This window comes from Xenopus laevis, chromosome 8S (assembly GCF_017654675.1).
Source record: "Xenopus laevis strain J_2021 chromosome 8S, Xenopus_laevis_v10.1, whole genome shotgun sequence".
Taxonomy (NCBI): domain Eukaryota; kingdom Metazoa; phylum Chordata; class Amphibia; order Anura; family Pipidae; genus Xenopus; species Xenopus laevis.
In genome coordinates, this window is record NC_054386.1 from 34,846,535 (window position 1) to 34,868,886 (window position 22,352).

General features: G+C 41.1%; 1 protein-coding gene across 5 annotated transcripts in view; it reads right to left on the reverse strand.

Moving 5' to 3' along the window:
• iqsec2.S (IQ motif and Sec7 domain 2 S homeolog) overlaps window positions 1–22,352 on the reverse strand; it is a 92,842-nt gene that overhangs the window by 13,052 nt on the left and 57,438 nt on the right. For 3 of the 5 annotated variants that reach the window (XM_018232732.2, XM_041574772.1, XM_018232734.2), the window contains exons 3-4: window positions 2,280–2,550; window positions 1,712–2,098 (exon numbers count right to left, since the gene is read on the reverse strand). In XM_018232732.2, coding sequence (XP_018088221.1) covers window positions 1,712–2,098; window positions 2,280–2,550 — 658 coding nt within the window. Of the gene's footprint in view, window positions 1–1,711; window positions 2,099–2,279; window positions 2,551–14,375; window positions 14,601–16,340; window positions 17,435–22,352 lie in introns of those variants that run through there. The other 2 variants (XM_018232733.2, XM_041574771.1) reach the window with 2 other exon arrangements.

Below are 22,352 nucleotides of genomic sequence, written 5' to 3' on the forward strand. Positions count from 1 at the left end.
AATTACACAATCACAGCAAGCAGACAGGAGCCATTTTCTGGACACTGGTATTAAGACAAATTATGAATCACCTCAAAATCTTTTGTATGCACCAGAATGGGGGACCTAATGCCCATGCACAGTACATTATCAATTTATAGAGTGTTAGGAGGGAGAGGGGATGTGTGGAGGGCAGTGACATCTAGGAAGTGCTGAATAGAAAGTTAAAGTAATTGATTGCCCCACCTCTATGCCTCAGGCATAGAGCGGGGCAGGTAATATTTTATTGACAGCTCAGATATTTAAACACCTTTATAACAGGTATGGATGTTTTAATGAAAAAAAAAAAAAAAGAATTTGGGTTCCATGTTTAATTTGCAAATTACTTTTATTAAACAGCTTTTTATGTGTAGGTGACAGGTCCACTTTAAGCAAACCCTTGTGCTAGTGGGTGCACCAAGCTGCCTTCTGCTGAACTGGTGTGTGTGTATCTATACATCAGATGGCCGAGTGGCCTTATTGCACAACATGGAACTATCAATAAACTCACAAACTTCTTGCACAACTATACATCACAGAAAGGATTCCCCTGCTTTTCGCCCACCCAGCCCCTCCTGTGTGGCCTCACTTGCTGCACTGAGGTTAAGCCTTACAGGGAACACCTGGTGGACCCAGGCCCTAGTGCCTTGGTCAATTCTCACTTTCTTATTTCCACCATAAGCCTATATGACATCGACAACATTTTGTGATGTCTCTGTCTACTTGTTGTGAGAGTTGGCACTGGTGTTGGTATTTAGAAAGCAACAAGGCTAATTCCTGAGGCAGCTGGTGGGTTTACCTGTGCCACAAATAGATGCCAACAGCATAACTCAGCGCTGCAACTTGATAGAGCTACATCATGCAGCCTCAAGCTAATTACTCTGTTTGCTTCACAATGCAGCACAGCCACATTCTTAGAATAAAGTGGATGCATATATTCCTTATAGGAAACACTTGTTAAACTGATTTTCAATCAATTGGATCTCATGGTTGGCCTCTAGAGACCCGCTGGAATTTTTTAAGCAGCCAGATATCATGTGGAAAGGGCCCACAGATATTGTCTATCTAGAGGGAGCAAGTTGGCGGCTTTTTTTGACCCTTTGACTTAACATCATTTTATTAGAATAAATACTGAAGGTTTCTACTAAGTGCAGGTAACACATGTAGGTGGAAGCAGGGGGCACTGATGCAAATCTATTCAGGGTGAAGCGAACCTTTCCATTTAAGAGCAGCTTAGGAATTTTATTGACCCGGTGTCGCAAGAAACAGAGCATGGAGCGGCTGCAAAGGAGAAGAATGCAGTAGTGGCAGACAATTAAAATGCATGGGGAAGGGGAAGAGTGGAGTGCTTTAAAAGGACTGGGGTTATTTATGGGCCAGCTCAAGTGTAAAGGATAAAACACTGGTAATGCATTAGTTTGGGGGGGGGGGGAAGAGCTTTGATTTAAATAGACCTTTCAGGATAAGCTTGAAATACAAGGCAGTCACTGGACTAGACTATCCACTAGCACCAGCCATGTCTATTTATCATTCCACACCTCCTTCCTATGGCAAATGCTGTCTCAATTTAGCAGCCAGATCCATCACGCAGGATCATGTTGAATCAATAGAGCTCTACAACACTTGTATGGATCCCTTGGGGGCTGCATAAACCAGCCTGCATACCTATAGTACGGTCCATACATGCCCTTACCTGTTTGGAAAAGGAGTCTTCCAAGTCAGTGATCTCATTGCAGAATTCTCCAGAGGTATTGATTGAATCGCCATCCATTCCACTGCATGATTCCCCATACTGAAGGCCTCGTTCCCCCTGACCATGGCACGATGCCACCCCCTCATCCAGCGATACGGGCTTCCCCTGGAAGTACGGAACGTTATGGCTCTTGTCATACTCCTCGAAGGAGTACTGCATGCGCATGTTGGACAGGATAATCCGGCGAGACATTCGACTCTCCGATGCGGAGCTGCGCAGGCGCTCAAAGTTCTTGTTCATGCGATACTGTCTGAAAGCTGTCTGAATGGTGCGAGCGGCTCGCCGGCTAAGGAAATAACCTCCATACTTCCTCTCCAGCATTTCCACCTGCAGGGGAAACAAGGGGGATAACACTAGTTATAAAGTTTACAAAGACAAGTGTTCAGCTTATATACAGCCTAAGCCTCAGTAGAGGTAAAAACAACAATGGAGGAAGCATAAATGCAGCTGAACACAATAAAATGTCCTTTTGGGGTAATAACAACACAGATTCACATGGGGACGTTACCTTTTTATCCTGCAGGTCTGTAGACAGCTCATAACTATCAGAGAAGGCTTTTGATCTCTTGTTTTCCTCTTCCTCTTGCTTGCGCAGTGACACACTTGCAGGCTGTAACCGGGCCCTTTGACTCCACTGGAGCCCCGGGTGTGAGGGATGACGAGTGGGAGAGGGCAGATCGTAGTGGTCGCTTTTCACCTCTCCACGGTATGGAGGTTGCTGGCCAGGGCTATCCACGATGGTTCCGGACTCGCTGCCCAGGGAGTCTCCACCTTCAACGCTATCGAGAGAAAGAAGGGGGGGGGGTAAGTGACCACCAAGAACAGAGATAAGGAGAGAAAAGGCAATAGAGGCAGAGAGTGGAATGTAAGGGGTTCGATCAAGTGCAAGATGCAGAAGGGTGCAAATATCACAGAAAACAAAGTGCACAAAATAAAAGGCAACATAGAGGTGTGGTTAAAAATGCAATGGGCAGGTGGGGGGGATCAGCATACAGGTATAGAGAAGGGGTGACAGAGTTGAGGGCAGGGAAGCAGCAGCAATGCAGGAAGAAAGAAGCATAGAAAAGAGGGGGCAACTGCACTGTAGAGGCCAGGGAGAAGACAATGCCAACACTGAGGGCAAAGAGATGTTACATGATACCATGCACAGATCACACAGGTGATCACTAAAACATATATTAAACTGAATGCACAGAATTCATCAATCCTATTTAAAGGACCAGTAACATCAAATAAATTTTTTAAAAAATTCGTTAGTATACAACGAAAAATAAACACCAAGACAAATTAAACTTATAAATTGCAAAGACTTTTTAAGAAATAACTTACCGAAACTCCACTTCCTGTCCGCTGCAAAAAAGGCGAAAGTGCGACCATCCACCCTGCAGAGCTCAATTTCTCCTCCTGGCTATTCCAGTGACAGTCTGCAGCGCTTCCCCTATTCCCAGCAGCAGCAGCAGCAGCAGCAGGTACTGGGAGAGCTGGATCAGTGGGGTGTGCATGCCACCTGCTCCCCATCGCTGTGCCCATCTGAGTGGCCCGGGGCTGGCAGTGCCCGCTGCTGAATCCTCCCAACAGAAAACGGCACCTTGTCTCCTTATCAGTCCATGTCTCCTGCCCTCAGCGCCGTGCAACAGCAGCAGTATGTCCAGCGGCAGCCCCCACAGCATCCTGTCCAACAGGTACGTGAGTCTGGAGGCTGCCCGCTGCTGCAGGAGAAGGTGGTAGAGCCATGCAGGCGCCTACCCGGTGTCCAGCCCCAACTCCATGGAGTTGCCTTGCTGAGCCAGTGTGTTGGTCTGGTGCGGGGAGTTGAAATCGCTGAATCTTTGCCAATGTGATACACTGCTGCTGCTGGGAATAGGGGAAGTGCTGCAGACTGCCACAAGAATAGCCAGGACGAGAAATCGAGCTCTGCAGGATGGATGGTCGCCCTTTCGCCTTTTTTGCAGAGGACAGGAAGTGGAGTTTCGGTAAGTTATTTCTTAAAAAGGCTTTGCAATTTAAAAGTTTAATTTGTCTTGGTGTTTATTTTTCGTTGTATACTAACGAATTTTTTTTAAAAAAAAATTTGATGTTGCTTGTCCTTTAAACAGCCACCTGGCACATTAGTGCACCTTTCAGCGACAGCATTCTGTTTTATCATGGCACCCCACTGCCAGCAAACAAAGAAACCAAACAACAGATTAACAGATAGATACAGTACATAACAGTCTGGGCATCAGTGAAGACTTGCAGTTCTGCAAATACACACAGCTCAGGTGCAATGTTGCCAAGTGAGGTTTGTTCCTACCTAGGGGAATAGGATAGTGTGTGTGAAGCAGGTGTGCTATATATGTATGCAGGCAAGCTTCTCTGTGCTGCGAGGGATGGAGATGTAAGGAGAAAACCACGTACAGGCTGTGTGCGATATTTGTGCAGGGTGCATGCTGCATGTGCTGGAGGTTTCAGCGGAGAAACGAATGCTCAGGCTGTGTGTGTGCAGGGTACATGCCAGATTTATTTATATTTATTTATATATATATATATATATATATATATATATATATATATATATATATATATATATATATATATATATATATATATATATATATATATATATATATATATATATATATATATATATATATATATATATCAGTGCCAGACGGGGAAAAGAAGCAAAGGAGGCATTAAGGAGAGCAAGTAGATGAAGCTGAACCGGCTGGTTGAGACGGAAAGTTCAAATGCATAACTAAGGAGCTCACAAACACCTAAAGCTCTGCTCCTCCCTCTCTACAAGCTCCGCCTGCTCCTGTCTATTTACCCTGCACAGCAATCACACACACAACACATTGTGTTTCTGTTTTAACCGCAGCGTTGCCCCCCCCTCCAGATCTCAGTGGTACTAGCCAAAAGAAATAGAAACGTTATATTATTTTTAATCATATAAACCAGTCTCTCTTTCATTTAAAGGTAGGGTACAGCTTCGAGGACAAAGGTCAGGGTCAAGGGTCAAACCTTGCAGCGTGACACCAGCCAGGAAAAACAATGAAAATGCCATTGGGACAAATGATAAAGCGGCTGCCAGGTAAAGGCAGATTTCACCTACCAACCAATGTGGGGTTTACATTCCATCACCTTTAAGTTAATCTGAGTATGTTATAGAATTGCTAATTCTAAGAAACTTTTTCATTGGCCTTTTTTTTTTTAATAGTTTTGAATTATTTGCCTTCTGAATTCGGGCGACTTCGGAAAACGAATTGCCGCGTGTGCTAAGCGCTGGCGTTTTTTTTTTTCATTTTAGCCGGCGCAGAGTGAAGGAAGGCGTTTGGGGAGATTGGTCGCCACAAAAAACGAGGCGATTAGTCGCCAGGCGACCAAGTCTCCCCAAAAAGCCCAGTGTGGCCTGACCTAGAGGCTACAAATTTATTGTTACTGCTACTTTTTATTACTCACCTTTCTATTCGGACTTCTCCTATTCATATTCCAGTCTCTTATTCAAAGCAATGCTTGGTTGCTAGAGCAATTTGGACCCGAACAACCAGCTGAAATTGCAAACTGGAGAGCTGCTGAATAAAAAGCTAAATAACTCAAAAAACACTAATAATAAAAAATGAAAAACAATTGCAAATTGTCTGAATATCCCTCTCTACATCATGCTAAAAGTTAATTCAAAGGTGAACAACCACTTTAAAATTGGCTCATCTGTAGTTCTGCTTTCTCAAAGCAATGAGAGGACAGATAAAATATTGTCTCCCAAGAGTTCAGCTGCTCTGGAGTTTATGTAAAGGCATCTTAGAGGCCAAGTGTTCCTTTAAATCTCCATTCACATACAGTTCTATCCAGCTGACTGTTGTTTACACCAAGCAATACATAAAGGCAAAGGGGAAAGAGCTTCTTAACCTTCCAGCACCCTCACATGCCATCTGGTAAGATATAAATCCTAAAGAGAGACCTGGTTACAATAGATGAAGTCATATCTAAACGCAACGTACGGGTATGGGATCCATTATCCGGAGACCCGTTATCCAGAATGCTCAGAATTACGGAAAGTTTGTCTCCCTTAGACTCCATTTTATTCAAATAATCCACATTTTTTAAAATGATTAGCATTTTTTCTGTAATAATAAATATGTAGTTTGTACTTGATCCAAACTAATAATTAATCCTAATTGGAAGTTTATTTAATGTTTTTTATGATTTTCTAGTAGACATGGTATAAAGATCCAAATAACAGAAAGATCCGTTATCCATATCCGTAAGTCCCAGGTCCTGAGTATTTTGGATAACAGGTTCCGTACTACTATAGGGAAGTAAATGCTGTACTAAGTATAGTTTTGCAGAATGTCATTTTGCCCTTTCTGACTCTAGAAACCAGCCAGTTTTCCTCCTGTTAATTAAATGGCTTCTGCTACTGTTTCAAGAGTCAGAGCCAGCAGTGCAGAGAATATAATATAATATAATATATATATATATATATATATATATATATATATATATATATATATATATATATATATATATATATATATATATATATATATATATATATATATATATATATTTAAAACTTTAAATACACTTTAAGGTAAAAGTGTGCGGAGATAAAGTAAAGTTTTTTGGCACTTATTGCCAATTCCCAATCTTGCATCTATATAAAGCACTGACATATCTCAGTAATGGGGGAAGCTGCACCAACCTGTTTCTTCCCTCTGCAATACGTGCAGGCCCAGTCGGACAGAGGGGCAGGAGACAATGGCTGAATGGTATGAAGGTAGGGGCTTGGGGAGAGCCAGGAACAAGCAACGCCCTGTCACACACCAGCAATATTTCCATTGACATCAGCAGAGGAACGTTGGGGACGGCTCTGTCAGCCAATTAGGTGCCATCCCCTCTGCAGCTTCTTTGGCCTTTAATTCAGTGTAAAAGAATGAGGCTGAAACTTAATTAACCAGCTTAAAACTTAAATGATTAAAGGGGAAGTTTATCTGTAGAATACGGATTTTATATATACAGTATATAAAGCGATGGGTGCAGGCTGCACACCTTGAGGAAGATATAAACACCTGGGTGCTCTAGGAAAAAAAATAATACAGTCCGTCCAATGTGCTGGCACGCTCCGGATTTTCATAATGTTATGAGTGCCAGCACCTTGGATGGACTAACTATATATATATATATATATATATAATGTGTATATATATATGTGTATATATATATATATATATATATATATATATATATATATATATTTTTTTTTTTTTGTTTTGTTTTTTTTATTATAATAAATTGTGATTTATCCTACCCCCACTACATGTAAAAAAAAACGAGAGTGAAGCTTAATTAACCAGCTTATAGGAACTTAAAAGATTAAAGGGGAAGTTCATCTATAGAATACTGATTTCCTATATATATATATATATATATATATATATATATATATATATATATATATATATATATATATATATATATATATATATAAATATATAAAAATAATACATTATAGGCTTTATGTTTAACGATTTATCTTTCCCCCACTACGTATTACAATACAGGAATACACCTATGCTACTCTAGTTAAGGTTCTGCACTTATGCTATTATGTTATTATTCTTATAAAGCTTTTTACTGCATTTTTAACCCTAGAGTCAACAGCATTTTTATACATTTTTATGATACCACTGTTAGCACCAGGGCATTAACTCTTTTCAGTGTGTGCAGCAGCCCTACGGACTTGGGAGGTATGGCTTGCATACCTCCCAACATTTTGAAAATAGAAAGTGGGACAAAACGTTTTGGCGTGTGGCTAACATTATTTTGACCTGCCCATTTTTGGCCACACTTAATTACCATGTTCATTTCACAAAATTTGTCAGGTTATGAAAGTTTCAACACATTTCTGTGTTTTTTATGTGTTATTGCAGTTTTGCCAATGAAGGTGAATTGCCCTTTAAGATGCAAGGCACAGTTTCCCCAAGAGACCTGCTGTTTTTAAATAGTTACAATTGTTTCTTTGCTTATCTTCAATTGTAACAAAATGTATCACATGCACCTGCCATGTATTCTGGGCTCTCTACCAAAAGCCAATTAAGTTTTAGAAACTTTGTATCTTCCTCTGGCTGTTCAGTGCAGGAGATCAAAGAAAAAGTCAGGACATTTCAGTAACAATCAGGGACTGCGAGTTGAGCAGTAAAAATCGTGACTGCCCCGTGAAAACGGGACAGTTGGGAGGTATGGGCCTGTAAACAATGGATGCACAGGCAAGCCTGAAACTGTAATGCTTCTTGCCAGTCCCAATTATACAAATAAAAGCTGAAATAAAAACACAAAGCTATTGGCTATTTAATAGGGTTGCTCACCTCTAAATTAACTTTTAGTACTATGTACAGTGCTATTCTGAGACAATCTGCTATTGGATTTCATTATTTGTGATTTTTGAGTTATTTCGCTTTTTATTCAGTAACTCTCCAGTTTTCAATTTCAGTAATCTGGTTGCTAGGATCCAAATTACCCCTGATCCCCTAATGTAAGGTGAACAACCCATTGAAAGAGACCTGTTTTTTTATGATTCAACCATGCTGCTGAAAATATCAACGGGACCCCTCTCATTTCATGGTCTTAAGGATTTCATCATAAGATCCCTGAAATTCTAAATAAGAGGGTCCATAGCCCTCCAGACTCCCGGGAATCTCTTATACTGGCTGATATGCACAATGGATGGAGATTTTTTGCCATGAACTACACAATCAACCAGTGTTTGGGCAGATATGACACCAGACCTGGTCAACATAGGGCCATGGTACTCACCATGCCTGAATTGATTTGGAGCACCAAATCTGATCTGACCAATCAGCCGCTAGCTTCAAAAATTCTACCCTTGCAGAAGTGTACTGCAAGTTCAGCTCTTTCCAGTAGTCATGGGCCAATTCAGTATTATTCTTTTTGTCCATTTTCCTTTGGTGCCTAAATCCAAACTCCTTGTAGATAGTGCTTTCGCTGAAATTTAACCTGCGACCCCATTTACACATAGCAACCAATAAAAAATGGGCTTTTATGGCTCCACTTGAGAAGACTTGTGAAAGCTGACTGCTGATTGGTTGCTATCGGTTACTGCACTGGGGCAGATTTAGTTGCAATTAGTAATAGGAAATGCAACCAAATTAAATATATAGTAAAAAATTACTTTTTTTTGTAACAGGGTAGGATTGCCCCAGTCTAAAAGCATCTGCATCAGCTCAGCTAACCAAGCCATCACTCAAGCTAATGAGCTAAGCAGGGGAGATACGTGGGAGAGTATATAATTATCTTAATAGCACAATGCAGGCAAAGGCACAGTATGGGGTAATGCGCCATCGAAGCCTCCGCTCTCTTCCGTCAGAGGGCTAACAATTATGGAACGCTGCAATCTGCATTAAAAGGCAGCAATTGGGAATAAATAGGGAGAGGAATGAGCAATTCTGAGCTCATATACAAACCGTAGGCCTATCTAGAAGACAGTGCATTTACAGCTGTGCTTTAAGGTACACAGGTTCATTTAAATGGTGAATAGGCCAATGATTGACCAATGCTGCACCATAAATAGAAAAGAAAAGGCCGTATTAAATAAAGGAATGTTCAGGGCTATTATGAGCTTCACCTGCCCTGGGCTTTACTGTGTTAGGGCTCTTACACACGGGCGTTCCGACCTGCGCTCCCCTGCGTTCCGTTTTTTGGCGTTCAGCCGCAGGGGAGCGCAGGAATAGACGCAAGTCATTATTTGAAATGGGGCTGTACTCACTCAGGCGCGTGTAGGCGCCGAACGCAGGTTCAGACGCAACATGCTGCATTTTTCCTGCGTTCGGCGCCTACACGCGCCTGAGTGAGTACAGCCCCATTTCAAATAATGACTTGCGTCTATTCCTGCGCTCCCCTGCGGCTGAACGCCAAAAAATGGAACGCAGGGGAGCGCAGGTCGGAACGCCCGTGTGTAAGAGCCCTTAAAGGGGTTGTTCACCTTTCAGATAACTTTAAGTATGATGTAGAGAGTGATATTCTGAGACAATTTGCAATTGTTTTTTTGAGTTATTTAGCTTTTTATTCAGCAGCTTTTCAATTTGTATTTTAAGCAATCAGGTAGCTAGGGTCCAAATCATCATAGTAAACGTTAATTTAAAGGCAAACAACCCCTTTTAGTAAATTGTTGAGCCTCTAGAATGTCAACTATGTAGAGTATATGTAACTAGTATGTATACATACTATACACGGCTCTCTACGTAGAGTATATGTAACTAGTATGTATACATACTATACACGGCTCTCTAGCCTGCTCTAGTGGCCTTTTTAAAAAAGCGTTCAGCTATTCTAAAGTCTCACAATATTACTCCGGTGGATTTCATAGAATGTACAGAAATAGCACGAGTCCTTCCATTCCTCTAATAAGAGGCACTGCCTTCCTTCTAAGCTCTTCTCTATCAGCCCCCAAGTGCGTAGGCCGGGAGAAGCCAATAAAGTGGGGTGGGACAGGGAGGTATTTATAAACACAATATTTTCAGCGGGTAGGCAGGGCTGGGGATAAGCTGACTAACATTGCTACACTGTATAATACCCACTCACCCACACCCTTAATGGTAAGGCAGATATAATAGTTAAGTACTGAGCCCACAGTGCTGTGCTCACACAGGAATGTATGAATATGCCATGCAATCCTGCATAATACTGCATAGATTTGATACAGATATAGTGTGTGTACAGCTATTTGGCTGGGACTTAATTATCCTAGCGACCAGGTAGCAGTTAGAAAATCAGAATGGAACATCATGAAATAGCCTGAATAAATGACTAACGAACAAATGTAGGCAATTTAAAATATATATATATATAATAAGTGGTGTCCGCACTGTGCCCCTGGTTCCAAGGTGTGGGTGCTCGGTTAAATGGTTTATTTATTCAATAATCTAATATGAACCCGCACTCCAGTTTCTTCAAAAGGTGCAAAAAACTTTTATTATTGCAACATCACTGGTGCATCCAACGTTTTGACCCCCAATGGGGTACGTACTCACTTGGAACAAGAGTTGGAAAGAGCATGGAAAACAACTCGTGAAAACATTGCGCAACCTCAGAAACAAATAAATAAAGGATTCGTTTTTGTTTCTGATTATATTCCCAAAAGTAAAGCACAAATTGGCAGATAGTGCAAATGGACTCTAGTTTACCCTTTGCTGAAATACCTCCCCCGATTTGTGCATCTCGAAAAGGTACCTTTTAAATGGACTCTAGTCTACCCTTTGCTGAAATACCTCCCCCGATTTGTGCATCTCGAAAAGGTAAATCCCTTCGAGACTTACTTATGGTAACTGATTGGCCTGACATTACCAAAAATTCAGGAGATAGATATTTTGTGAGGTAACAACATTTAAAAATAGAAAAAAATAAATAAATAATTGAAGGCGTACTGAACTCCTCTTCTCAACCAATGGTAGCGATGACATTGCATATTGGTTCTGTTGAGAGGATCAGGTAAGCTATAGTTATAATTGAGAGCGATTTACCTTTTAATATTGGAATTAAATGAAAAATAGTGTTTAAAAATAGAATTTGTTTGAAAAGGGATGGAGTCTGTTAAATTTACTTAAAAATTGTCTAGATCTCAACCATCCATTTGATCTGTGGAGATATGTGGAGTTTCCACACAGATATAGTTGAGATTGTTTTTAACTTATGGTTTTAGAATACTTAAGGAGTATTCATGTTCACTTTTAAAGTTTGATGTACTATATTTATTGCACATTGGCACTTTAGTATATTGAAGTAACAAAAATTGGTCACAGTTGATTTTGACTCACATTTAACACATAACACAATCAGTATATATTGCTATTTGACTTTGCTACTTGTAGCAGTCATAGATTACATTAAATGGACACATTTAGCACAAATATATTTATAGCACCATGTAACACATGCTTTCACTAAGTATATTAGTATGAGTTTGGCAAATAGTGCACTCTATACACCTGATGTAAAACTCATTAATTATGCACGCTGTGTAGGGAGTATCCTATGTGGGTGGGGGGTATTTAGCCTCATTGGAATTTGATACAATCACATCCTGATGACGGTCCCTTGAGGTACTGAAACGCGTAGATGTCTACATGGTTTAGTAAAGGACTTCTAAGAAACCTTTATGCCGTGAGTGCTTCCTTGAATTTGGCTAGCACCCGGTGAAATTGTCTAATGGTGGAGGAATAAAAGGAAGACTAATATTTCGAAAAACCTTTTAAAAAAAAAAATGAAGAACAATATAAAAGGACTCTACCGTTTTGCTGTCATATAGGTGAGGGCATCAAATGGCATTATGGAAAGCTACAATCAGTGGTGCTGCAGCTGCATGGTTACACAGGCTGGTGGCGTTTTAAAAGGGACATATTGTGTAAAAATACAAAGAATGAGCCAATGCATTATACTCTTTTAAACATATGCTTATGTGCTTTAAAAAAAAAGTCCCAAACCTAACCTCCACCCCTCCCTCGAGTCACTTATATTTAAAGACCCGCTTCTGCCCCCCCCCCTCCAGCTCTGATGTAATGAAACGGATGGACAGAGCAAAAAAGTGACTATAAATACAGGCTGGTGGAGACGGAACTGGTGCATGATAAGGCCTCCAAGCATGTGCGGTTGTATGCTAGAACCCGACCGGCCGAGGTTTCGACCTGACACTCACATCTATACTGAGTGTCGGTGGCACACTGGGAACCGAAGCCTGTTTTTACTTGAGTAACTACAGGGCTATGATTGGCTACTGTGCTTTTAGTGGGGACAGTTAGAATATGACCACCCCTCCAATAAAGGGGACACTTTTAACGATTAACATTTGTAGCCTAGAATGAAACCAACACCTTATATATTCACTGTTGCCTACAAATTTGGGATGGGGTTCAGTAATGCTACAGGTCTTCTTTAATATTCAAATAACAGGGATAATTATCCCATCCTATAAAGGTCTCACATCAGTTAAACTTTATCTTCCATGCAATTGGTGGCGATTTTACAGCACTTGTTCTTTGAGAAGAAATCTACTTGGGCCATAATTAGATAAATATTTAACTCCTGCAATTGCTTTGTTAGCTCTGGAACAAAGTTACAGCTCTCAGGATTAATAGGTATCTACAACCAGGCTAAGCTGGTCAGTGTCATTACACGGGGTCATAAAAAAAATAAAACTATAAAGTCTTACTTTATGGCACTGCTACCCTGCAGTACTGGACTGGACACCAGGGTGACTCCACTGTAGTTACAGAATAATCCTGGCCCCCATAGGGTGTCATGGTCTCCTACTATACTGCACCCAAACAAACCCAGCAGCAAGGAAAACACAATCTGATGCCAGGCATCTTTACAACACATGGCAACAGATGCCTCTGCCCAAACTGAGCATAGCTGGATTAGTATTCCAAAGAGTATCAATACAAACACTTTTTGATTGGGCTCCCTTGGCGCCCAGACATTCCCATTATCGTTATGCATTTTACGCACTACACTTCTCACAAATGTAGGCACCTAATCAACCTGTCAAATTCATTAAAGGGGAAGTATTTTACCCCCTTGTGTGCTGTACCGTTTTACTCAAAATCCATGTACAATAACCCTTCCTATGTGCATGGTAAGCAATGGGGACATTGCAAAGAGTATATCCTCCCCCCATTATCCAACTATTATAGTTTCTCAAAAACACAATCCCAATTGCCGCTTTAGGTAACTCTTCAACAATAAGGATATTGTATCCCCCTTATCTAGTAAACTACAGTCGCAATCATTCCAGATCTGATACCCACAGCATGCCCAATAACCTCTAACAGAATGAAAATACTGAGTAGCTGAAAGCAAACCAAGACAAGGTCAGCGCTGGGGGAAATGCAACATTTAGATATCTCCGAGGACACAAATGCTTTTTTTCCCCTTCTGCTAAAATTGTGTGTTTTGGCAGCGCAACCTGCAGGCTTGGCATTAATAATGGAAGAGAGAGTTTGGATACAGCTGTGGGTAGTTAACTCCTACGCTGCTAGTGAGGGCTGTACAGGAATGCCCTGAAACAAAAGAGACAACAAAAAAAAACTACAATTCCCAGCATGCTCCTACAGCCACAGGTCTACCTTACTATCCACAAATACTACAAATGTTTATCTACAGAGATTTGTTAGATTTCATTTTCAAATATCAGTCATGCTTGTTTTGAGGTTCCAGACCAAAATGAGACCACACGGCCGCCCCAAAAAAGATGAACAAGTGAGGCATAGGCTAGATTTGTAAAATGAACGTCCTGAGAGAATAAATGGGTTAATTCCCTGCCTCCATTCATTTGCAATGTGTAAATAACGAGATAGGCTGCCAGCTATTATACAGTCACCTGGCCACAACACAAAGCAGAGGCACAGCCTTCGGAAGGCTCTGCATTTAAGAATTATATATATATATATATATATATATATATATATATATATATATATATATATATATATATATATATATATATATATATATATATATATATATATATATATATATATATATATATATATATATATATATATATATACACATACATACACACACACACACACACACACACACATCATACCAGAGGCCATGTTGCAGAATCCTGTGTGTCCGATCGGAAGTGCAGTGTAGACACCACATTCTGTTGGTGATAAAAGGGGGGGGGATCTTCGCCTGGCTTCCCTGGATGTTCCCCGCTCAGTGACCCCCGTGATGATGCCCGGAATACAGATGTTCCCCTCCTTACAGAACGGCGGCACTGCCGCCTATGAACTGAACGCACAATGGTGGTGACAGCAGTCAGGAAGGGGGGCGGAACAGTCCATGAGAGTCCATTAAAAAGGGAGGTAGTGGGGTAGGCAGTGGTAATAGGACAGGAAAGAACCAACTCTAAAAAATACTAAGGATGATATGAAATCATACGGTCAAAGGGAAACATGCACCCCCTCCTATAAATAAAAGAAAACACGACTGATCTGCTAAAAGACAATATAGTATCCATTAACGGCATTTATAGATTTTTTTTATTTCATACCAAGAAACAGAGTTTAAGAACTACAACTCCCAGCAACCCCAGGATCCCACATAACCGTTGTCTACCAGTGGGATGCTAAGGGTTGCAGTTTAACAATACCCAAAGGATCTTTCCAATGAAATCGGAACCCAGCAATAAGACTATTCTGTGCCATAGATGGTTAAACTGTGCCCATTTCCAGCTAACTGGCACTAAAGCTAGAACATCATTAAGTTCATGTACATGTGACAATCCACATGAAAGCCCGAGGCTAGTGATAAGAATAAGGCAGTGTAAATGGAGGCAAATAGAAAAGTACCTCCAACCAACGAGAAACTGAATCCCCCGCACTTTGTAGCCCTAAAATGCACCCACTAGGAAAGGAGGGGGGGGTCAGGGAGCAGCAGAGCATCAACCAGTCGAGGAGGTAGTTTCCATGGGGATGAATAGGGTTGCCATGGAGCCGGCACAAGGAGGAGGAAGGATAGACATGAAGGGTTTAGAGTACCCGTTACCATGGCGATGGAAGGATGGAATATGCATTTTACTTATTTTCAATTATATATATATATATATATATATATATATATATATATATATATATATATACACATACATACAAGACTTATATATTATATACACACATGTATATATATATATATATATATACACACACACACACACACACACACACACACACACACACACACAATAAACAGAAACATAAAGAACGTAAATGTACCCCCTGTTGTAAAATATAAGGATATTAGAAGTTACCAAGTTCTATGACTATATATAACACAAGGTTGTGTAACTCTAAAATTACTTCTTACATCCTCATAATTTAAAGAAGGGGGGGCGGTATTTCTTATGCTTCAGTGAGAATGTGATACAACATAACATTGTTATAAGATATATCCTTATAAACGGCAACTAGTGATGTCAACGGTTAATTGGGCTTGGAATAATGCTCCAGCAGCAAATCATCAACTAATATGCATACATACACTCTTGCTTTTCAAAGCAAACTACTCCAATTCCAGCAGGGACAAGTGTGCGGCACCATAAGCAGCAGTCCCCATGCCCTGCACTAGGATCTAAATATACCCCGGATTAGCGAGAGTGAGGATCAGCCGCAATTTGCACTTTTGCTTTGAGCATGCGGTGAGCCCTGTTCTTGCCTGTAGCTTTCCCTATGAGTTCAGCAAACTTATTATGCCCACTCGGAGCAGAGTTTCTCTCTCTCTCTCTCTGCTCCAGGGTATTTGGGTTCTCATTAATAAGGCAAGTGGATCACTGGCAGAACTTTGCACAGCGGAGCAGGACAATGTAGAACAGCTGCCCCTCAGAACGCCAGGGGACCAGAGGAATAAATCAGAACTAAGCGCAGGATAGGGGAAAGGACAGGAGGACAGAATTGAGAAAGAGAAAGTAGCAGGTGTAAGTGAATGGAAGGTGGAGGAGAGGAGTGCTAAGGTGACGGAAAAGTGCAGGGGGTTACACAGAGTGGCACAAGTCACGATGGCACTGTACCGTGCAGCCAGGCGGCGCAGCAGGAGCCAGAAGAAGTAACAGCTGCACTGGCAGCTAGTCAGTAAGGTGTGAAGTCCCACCATCCTGCGTCCATGTGTGTCGGCCCCGTGTTCAGCCGGCTCTTCCTGTTCCCCGGCTCTGCCTCCCTTCTAGCTGTCACACTGTCACCAGCTGAGACCTGCATTGCTTAGTCTAAGCTGCAACAACAGGCGGTGTGGGAATGGGGGATGGGGACAGCACCTGCCTAACATAGACAGCCCCCTTGCCTGACCTTTCACTGCTCTACAAGAGGTAACCCCTTGACTGCCAGAGGGGGCTTGCTTGGCCGGCCGAGTCATCGTCACTGACTATTAATTTCCGGGAGTGTTTCTTAAAGGAACGGCATAGGGTGATTGACTGTAGGCCATTTAATTCCAGAGAGGAAGAGGTGAAACTTCCCAGAAGCCTCCAGTGGTCCCATTACACAGCACATAGCAGTTCTAGGAGCACTCAAGAGAGAGCATTGGGGTTCAGGTCTCCTGCGTCTGTGCTGCCAGACAGAATCGGTGTGAAGTGCAAGGGATGTGTGAAGTGCAAGGGATGTGTCACTACGGCTTTGGGCCCTGACAGCTCATGGAATCCATGAGAAGCAAAACGTGACTCTCAGCTGCCTCTGCACAAGGAAACATCCTGGATCTGTTGCCGTGATCAAACCCTTCCAGGCTTGGAGTGCCATGAAAGCGGCACTCTGAACTGACAGTTCCTCTCTGTAATGTAGAATTGATCACAGTCTTTTCATTCTGCTTCTCCTCCAATCTCCATTGAATGCAATAGGGCTTTTTATCTTGCCTGCCAGGTTATTTAAGGCCATGCCCCTTACCCTGTGCCCATTAACAAAGAGCAATCTACCCAGTGCCCCCAAAGTACAGGGCACAGCCCACCCAAGTGCATCTATTACCCCAGACATGAATGAGCACTAACTTTGTGTTGACTGTAGCCTACAAGTTTAAGTTGCTGTCATTCCTAAAATAAAGCTTACTTAAAGGGCACCTGTTGGCTAAATATATTATGCCCAACCAAAGGTGTGGGCTAATAGAGCACGCACTCTAGTTGGGGGTAAGAGTAATTTTTATTTTTTTAATTGCCCCCCCACCAGCACTAGGACAGCCATGTTGGGGCACACACATGTGCATAATAAGCTAATGGCGCAACTTGCTCGTTAAAGGAGAAGGAAAAGGTTTGTGCACCCCCAAGTGATTACCGTGGTTATGCCAGTGAGCACCATGAAACAATCCTCTTTTGTTTTCCTCTTTATTCGCGCCACTGTGCATGCGCAGTAGAACAAAAAGCTGAACTTTAACAACAAAGTTGGCTATTTCGTGCAACTGCGCATGCGTCTGCCCTGGGGAATTTGAAGAAACTGGAAGAGGATCGCTCCGTGGTTCTCACTGTATAACCCCGGGCCTGTGCAGTTTTCTGCTGATAGGAGCACTGCCCCGGGGTTTCAGGTAAGTCAATACAATCACTTGGGGGTGCCTAACATTTGGCACCCACAAGTGCACCAAGCCTTTCCTTCTCCTTTAAGCGCATGATGTCAGAAGTGCATTTGCGCGTGAGCTCTGACTGCCATGGCCGCTCGCACCAGGAGCTCCTTCCCAGTGTGAGTGTCGTAACACTGGGGGGCGGGGGGGCATTTAAACTGTTACCCCTAACTGGAGTAGCCTGCACTTTTGGTTGGGGTTAATATATGATATGATTTTTTGGGAATAAGCAGGCAACTTGGCAAGGTGTCATCGCCGGGAATGAAACCCAACCCATCCTGACCTAAAGTCCTAGGACTGAACCACTGACACAATTCTTTTCTTCCCACTCTCCTCCATCCCCATAAAAAAACAAACATTATCAGAAATCCTTTTTAATGCTTTAAGACACTTCGCAAAAACTCAACTTCCTCGACACCCAAATGAGAACAACATTCGCCCATCACATGACCTGCTTTTGATCTCAAGCCTTACTTCATTCAGTAAATATTGAGCTATATTTATATACAACAGTAAGATGCTGCCAAATTGAGCTATATGTGTACCAATAATAGATTACCTTTGTATTTGTGGGTTTAAAAACGCAACACAAATTCGATCGCACCTTCATATGGCCCAGTATATGAAAAAAATCTCTACTATGAAACTCAAAGGGGCTCATTTACAAACACTGTCAAATATTGCACCAGTGATTTAAACCATAGCAACCATTCTGAAAGCAAATCCTGGGTGGTTGCTGTAGTTTACTGCACTGATGGGAAAAAAAAAAAAAAAAAACCATCCTGCAGTGTCACAGCAACTAATTAAATAACTGACCAGTATATGCTGCATGCTGGTTGGTTGTTATTGGCTGACTTGTTTACCCAATATATATCAAAATTGCATATTAGGGTCCCACTTGCAGTTTTGGGTCTGCTACCTTTATAATTAGGACCCAGGTCCTTGTATTTTCTGTTGATTGAACAGAAAATACAGCAAATGGGAGTCTGATATGATTAGCTGGCAAATATGAACCCTGCTGAAAGGTTATCTCCCAATGATGTAGAGATAAACGAGAAAAATGTTTATATTTTCATAGTACCACATACACAGGGGTTAAAGAGGTTGTTCCCTTTTGAGTTAACTTTCAGTATGATGTAGAGAGGGATATTCTGAGACCATTTGCAATTTTTGATAGTTTTTCAGTTATTGAACTTTTTATTCAGCAGATCTCCAGTTTGCAATGTCTGGTCCAAATTACCCTAGCAACCATGTACTGATATGACTATGGAATATGATTAGGAGAGGCCTGAATATAAAGATGAGTAATACAAGTAGCAATAACAATAAATTGGTAGCCTTACTTATATTTGTTGTTTAGATGGGGCGAGGGACCCCCAATTCAAATCTGGAATAAGTCATAAGAAAATAATAAAAGAAAATAGAAATAATGAAGACCCAATTGAACAGTTACTTAACATTGGCCATTCTTTAACATACTAAAAATTAACAAAGGTGTCCCACTCCTTTCTTGCTCAAGAGAGCTTACAATCTCTGAGGGAGAAGAGACATTAGTATGGCAAAATGGCAAAAATCTGGCAGGTAATTTGGGTTTGTTGATCACATAGAATGGAATACAGACTGTAGATGGAGCAAGCGCTGACCTTGCTGTGTTGTTCCCTAGTCACATGGCTGTCACAATGCAGCCCTCAGGAAACCCATATAAAAATGCACAAAGGCAACTCTGAAATTCCCTTTCAGCTCTTGTGCTGCCTTTACAAAAGAATCCCTTAGGGCTATGGCACATTCTCAACCAGTGGCCATTCTCCCATGTTACTCCCAAGGTGCAGGGAGTGAGGGCAGCATGAAGAATGCACTGGGCACAGAGATATTTAATTCCCCTTTAGGAGACAAACGTCTCCCAATAATTAATCTCGATTATGATGGAGGCAAAAACATTATTTTGTTTTTAATAGTTTTTATGTTTTTTTCAAATGATTTAACCTTTCATTTGGTTGCTAGGCTTACTGATCCTAGCAGGACCAATCTACATGTCGGAATGAAGGTGTAATAGTTAAAAACGAAGAAAAAGAAATACAGGCATAGGATCCGTTATCCAGAAACCCATTATCCAGAAAGCTCCAAACTATGGAAATTATCCAATTTTATAAAAACGATCTCCTTTTTCTCTGTAATAATAAAACAGTACCGTGTACTTGATCCCAACTAAGATAAAATTAATCCTTATTGGAAGCAAAAACAGCCTATATGTGTATTTAATGGTTACATGATTTTCTAATAGAGTTAAGGAATGAAGATCCAAATTACGGAATTATCAGTTATCTGGAAAGCCCCAGGTCCTGAGCATTCTGCATAACAGGTCCCATACCTGCTGAATTAAAAATTAAGCTTAAAATGAAGCAGAAATCATATACTCTGGCGACCAGCAAGCATTCAAGCTACAGACAGAAAACATGGTCTATGGCTCACATGCTATAAATAAGAAGTGGTGGATAAGTGCCCAAATGCACATGAATGGTACGTGCCTCACAGCGCTGGTATTGCCCATGTTATTTGTTTACCATTTAGTAAGTTAATTAGAGGTGGGTGAAGTGGTTTCGGTCATTTAGGTACTGGCTGAACTATGTATGTGGACCTCTTACCAACATCCATGTGGACCTCTTTCCATAACACCAACACAACAAAGTCCATGGCTCTTCCTACAGACACTAAGGCTGAAAACGAATCAATATGAAAGCCCTCCCACCAGCAATTCACATTCAGCAGTGAAGATCGCTTGGCGACTAATCTCCCCATATGCCACAAGCCTAAGGGGTCACCCTCTGCCTATAGGCATAATTTCCCAGATACCAGGCTTATCAGTGATTTCTGCATTGTCAATATATAGACATTCCCCAGTCTCTGTTTTCTCAGCTGTTACCCAGGCCATCAGGATAAGCAAAGGTCGTGGATTCTTGCCATACAAAGACCCCTAATCTCAAGCCCACCAGCCACTGATGTTGTGTAAGATAAAAAATTCCAACAATTCCACTCGTCTTCTTTTAAACATTCCAACAAGCCAATGATGAGCATCCACATCAACCAAGCATGGCACCCCAACCTCTATGAGCTGATATCAATCCTTTGTACAGCCACTTACCCAGCTCTGTAGGTCCTTGTCCATCACTCAGGAGGAAAACTTCTTCCCCGGTGCGAGAATGAACAGAATTCTTTGTCAGAAGGATGAACAGTCAAAATAAGCATCTGTGGTGCAGCCAGAGGCACAGACTGAGCATGACGTAAGGGTGTAACATCCTGTAGGGCCAGAATGTGGCCCCGACTGCATTCCTTTAAGTGATTAGCGCATGAACAATCACAACACAGCTCTGCATTCATGAAGGGTATGACTTAGCCAAACATTACGCCGTACAGTAAGGGAGAGCACACACACATACCGCAAGTTATTTTTACACATAGAAAATGTATGTGGTTAAAGGGCCCTCTATTTAGACACTGCTTGAACTTGCCAGAAGATGCTTAACCCCTTCACTCCACTTCCTAAAGACTAGATTTTTTAATTTAAATGGCAACTTCTGTATTTTTTATTATTTACAATTTCCAAAAATAATATTTTTTTAAGATAAAGCTTCGGGACAGCAGAGAAATAAGGGTTAATAAATAGCTGAATCTTTCATTGGTGGCATGAGTAAGTGCGGACATTAGCAGGAACAAAATGAAAGCAGATAAGATACTGGTGAAAGATTGCCACACATTTATTGCGAAGAATCTAGTTGTTGGTTGATTTTATCTGCCTAAAAAGGACTGAACTACAGCTCCCAAGCATTCCCTGAGACATAAAGGCTGCTAAATGGAGCACCACATAGGCACACTTACTTCCATATAAGTCAAATGAACAGTCAGAGGTGAATTTCATAGCCCAAACAGATGGCAAAAGGTTATACTGTAAATAAACCCTATACAGTATTTAATTTTTCTCATCCATTCTTTTCATTAAAGCAGAAAAATGCTATAGTATTGGTTATTGTGTGTCCAGAACATTCCTTCTCTGTATATTTATTTATACATTTATGGGAGTGACCTTGTGGTTTCTCTTAGACAGTACAGTATAAAGGTATAGCTTATTGTTTGCCCAGAACATTCCTTCTTTGTATATTTGTATGTATACATATGGGAAGGAAGTGTCATATTGTTTCTCTTAGACAGTACAGTATGTGGGTATAGTGTATTGTGTGCCCAAAACATTTCTTCTCTGTATATTTGTATTTATACATATGGGAAGGAGGTGCCATATTGATTCCATTAGACAGTACTGTATGAGGGTATAGCTTATTGTGTACAGAAAAATATGTATCAAAGTTCTATGTCCCAAGGCTCAATTATAGTAAAAATAAAAATATTTAAAGTTCATGGGCCGTGTGGGGTCAGTATGTACCATTTTTAATGTGAACTTTAATAAATATTTTTATTTTTACTATAATTGAGCCTTGGGACA